Source organism: Heliconius melpomene, chromosome 10 (assembly GCF_056956725.1).
Source record: "Heliconius melpomene rosina isolate 202511_hmr_F chromosome 10, ASM5695672v1, whole genome shotgun sequence".
Lineage (NCBI taxonomy): Eukaryota > Metazoa > Arthropoda > Insecta > Lepidoptera > Nymphalidae > Heliconius > Heliconius melpomene.
This window is the reverse complement of record NC_140398.1, coordinates 4,592,267-4,596,119: the sequence shown is the minus strand read 5'-3', so window position 1 is coordinate 4,596,119 and position 3,853 is coordinate 4,592,267. Positions and strand designations below refer to the sequence as shown.

The window sequence follows — 3,853 nt, the reverse complement described above, 5'->3', positions numbered from 1 at the left end:
TTTTTAAATTTAATATGCAAGTTTATTATACAAAAATAGAAAAAATACAATTAAAATTTTCTTCATTGTCCCACCGCCCGGTGTTTCAATCTCATATATAATGCTTGCTCATCAATCCATTCTCTTAGTGCCGATACTTTAGCGTAGACTCCAGGGTACTTAGGTCTTGCACATCCAAGACCCCACGAAACTATTCCAGCTAGTTTACCATCATATACTAGAGGACCACCGCTGTCACCCTGTTAAAGTAATTAGAAATATTTTTTTCTTATTTTTTTATTTTTCAACATAACATTATATCCCGCACATAACAGGGTAGGCAGATGGAACCTTTCTAACGAATGATTATGAATTAGAAATATCGTTATTTTTATTTAATTTAATTTCATTTCATTGGATCTTCCTTTTATGTTATTTATTTGCTTCACATATCATCCAAATTTTAATGTATACTCTATTTTCAATTTTCCGTCCATATTTAGAGACAATACACAATATGTTCAGTGCTAAAATTCAATGCTATGTTTCTAGTTACTAGATTAAAGAATTCTAAATGATTTAAACAAAAACATATCCCTGAGTGGCAATCAAACCCATAACCATCATTTGTACAGTCAGATATTGTTTTAGAACAATTAAAAATAAATAAAACATATAAACAATTCATAGATTTAGTAATTATTTAATTAAATAATTCAGTAGTATTCATTCTAATAAAGGAGTTTATGGAGATAAATGTAGTAACAATAAAATAAATTAAGTCGCTTATTGAGGTCCAGAAATAGTTTCGTTTTTTTTAGCTTAACTCTCTGTTCTTACAACAGGAACAAAGTAAAACTAAAAATATATAGCAGGCTAGGAAGAGAAATATAATCACTCACTTCAATTCTCACTTTCTATTCGATTTCGAAACACTGAGTGTTTAGACACAAACGCAATGTCACACAAACACAAAAGAAATGAAAATAATTAATTCCCCCAAATGGGAATCAAACCCACAATCGTAGCGTTTATAGTCAAACGGTGTGCCGTTGGTCCGACATAGCCTTATTTCGATATTTTTTTTTAATAATAATTAATATTAGTTTTTACCTGGCAAGCGTCCTTTCCTCCTTCAGGTAATCCGGCACATAGCATCCTAGGTGTGATTTTGTATAGCGGTGAATAAGCTTCATCGCAAGCTCCTTCATTTACTTTTGGTACCAGCACCCTTTGTAATGTCTTTGGTGTACCTCCACCTTCCTGTGATAAAAGATATAATAATTATAATGAATAATGTTACCTGAAGCTTATACAATAATTGTATAAGCTTCAGGTGAGAGATCCCGAGTTTATTTTCTAGCTATTTTCATTTGTTCAAAGAAAAAGAGAGCAATTTGATTTTACCTAAATCGCTAGGTTTTTTTTTATTGCGCTATGTTAAAGTACTATAATTTTTATGTATCTTTATGTATCTTTGTGCAATAAAGTATTTTTGATTTGATTTTTCCCATTCATTGCTCAATATTAGAAACACAAGCATAGGTAAGATTAAAGAAGCACAGGTCAAATCGATTCATTAATAAAAAAATATTATTTAGATTTACGAAATTTTGTGTAAAACATCATTTAGATTAAACTCACTCTCAAATTACCCCATCCAGTAATAACAGTTAGTCCACCATCTTCTACTTCTTCTCCTTCTGAGAACAAGGATATCGGGGCTATACTTTCACTGAATTCTAGAGGTTTTGATAGCCATATGAGAGCTACATCGTGATCCATTTTAGTGTAAGTAAAGCCGGGGTTCCATACTAAATCATCAACTTGATGGATTTCACCGCCGGATTGACTTGAGGATGACCCAGCACGAATTTGTAAATTTCTTGCTGATGACCTAAGCAAGAAATATATAAATGCATATTAAAATAATTTGTATATCTTGATCAAATTTCATTTCTTTAAAACAAATTAAAGCTATCAAGCACATGGGCACATGGATTTGACTGCTAAGCGACGGTTGTGGGTTCGATGCTCACTCGGAGGAATGAATTATAATTAATTAATATTTTAATTTCTTCGGTTTATTTCTGTCACTGGCATCGAAAAATTCGGCGGAAAGTAATAAACGGAGTGTCTTAACATTAGGTTCCCTCTGCCTGCCCTGTTATGTGCATGATACAGCGTGAAGCTGATAAATAAAAACTAATTAAATTGACTTTTCTGGATATTCCATTTATCGAGGAAGACATATAGGTTTATTTTAGTGCGCTGGTAGTTTTGATGAACTGCAGTTATTTAAAACTAGCGGCCCGCTCGCGGTTACACCCGCGTGGACTATGTTATTATTTCTATCTCCATGACTACGTCCTAGTGACGTCTATACAAAATTTGAGACTTCTAGCATTTGTAGTAACGAAGTTTCATACAAACTTTCGACCCCAAAATAAACCCCTTAGAAGTCGAATATTGCAAATTCCCGTCTTAGCGAGCACCTACATCCTATAAGTAACTCCTATGCAAAATTTGGGATTCCTAGCACATGTAGTTTCTGAGATTTCGTGATGAGTGAGTGACCTTTCGATATATATAGATATGTCATATATCACTCACAGTTCTTAACCAAACCAGACAAAGCCGCAGGCAAAAATTAGTTACTTATAAATCTTATAAGATGCTTCTTACCCTATTAAGCAATGTGCAGCGGTTATAATGAGATCATAGTCAATAATAGAACCGCCGCAGGAATGCCGCCCTCTATTCAATATGGAGACTTGGTAAGGGGCGGCCGTTATGTCTATATCTTCCCCTCCAACGATTCTTGCATCTTCTTGTAGTGGGATTGCAACTGAAATTGTATATTATATTTATTAACTATAATTTAATATTTTTTTATTATTAAATTTATCAGTGATTTAATATCACGGAATATTGTCGAGGTAATTTTTTTTTGGAAATTAATTAAAGTTTCTATACTTCAGAAGCTACATAGTCAATATTATTTCGTTAATAATTGTTGTTATTTAAAGTTAGAGAAAATTTATTTTGTATCTATTCCTATCATTTTGTCTTAAATTTTTAAGTTTACAATACACTCCTTAAAACATTTTTGTTGCTTATCTCTGCGACTATAAAAACGCTCGTCTCTGCAACACGTTTTGATATTTAATGTTAATACACAATAACGACACTTTTCTCTGCCTTTTGCTTAAAATATTTTTTTTGCTTACTAAAAAAGAAACAAACTACATCTTTTTTTAAATTCCTTAATCCAAAGTATAATATAATAATTGACTCAACAAAAAAAAAATATTCACGACTCCAATAAAGAAAAGCCACAATAAAAATAAACATATATGAAAAAACCCGAATTGCAATATCAAAAATATTCGACACAATACTAAAATATCCGAACTTCAATACTACTAAAGCTTACCGGCATAACCGATACAAGCAATAACTGTAAAAACTTTAAACATTTTGAGTTAAAAGTTAAAACTGTTGTTATTATCATTAGTGTGTGCTAATATATACCTGAGAATTACAAAAGAAAGATTAATAGGCCAATACAATTATCAAATGGCTGATAAGGAATCCTTCACACCAATTCACATGAGATCTAATGATAAGGTTTATCATTATTTAGACAATAGTAAGTGAGTTAAAATAAGAGTACGTACTTCAGTGATAAGAGCGTCGATATACTCGTAAAGTGCTTTAGACGATTGATAGAAAATATGTTAATAGTGTTTTGTAGTTAATATTTAAGTGTTTCGTACAAATTTATGATTATTATAAAGTTTTTATAAGGGTTCCGTACCCAAATGTTAAAACGAGACTCTATAGTTAGTTGAAATTATTATTGACAAATAAC

General features: G+C 31.5%; 1 protein-coding gene across 1 annotated transcript; it reads right to left on the bottom strand.

Annotated features, from left to right (window-relative positions):
* On the bottom strand, positions 1-3,575 carry LOC146535238 (vitellin-degrading protease-like). Its single transcript, XM_085191877.1, has 5 exons — positions 3,416-3,575; positions 2,665-2,827; positions 1,624-1,876; positions 1,093-1,242; positions 1-239 (listed from the first exon to the last, which is right to left on the bottom strand). Exons 1-5 carry the CDS (start codon positions 3,456-3,458, stop codon positions 63-65), a joined length of 786 nt encoding a protein of 261 aa, XP_085048003.1. The 5' UTR covers positions 3,459-3,575; the 3' UTR covers positions 1-62.
* Between the last annotated feature and the right edge of the window lie 278 nt (positions 3,576-3,853).

Bases quoted from the DNA above. Each gene is read 5' to 3' on its own strand.
- LOC146535238 (XM_085191877.1), bottom strand. From the start codon at position 3,458: ATGTTTAAAGTTTTTACAGTTATTGCTTGTATCGGTTATGCCG. The intron at 1,877-2,664 runs GTAAGAAGCATC...TTTCTTGCTTAG, and splicing joins GCTGCACATTGCTTAATAGG to GTCATCAGCAAGAAATTTAC. The intron at 1,243-1,623 runs GTGAGTTTAATC...CTTTTATCACAG, and splicing joins CTGGATGGGGTAATTTGAGA to GAAGGTGGAGGTACACCAAA.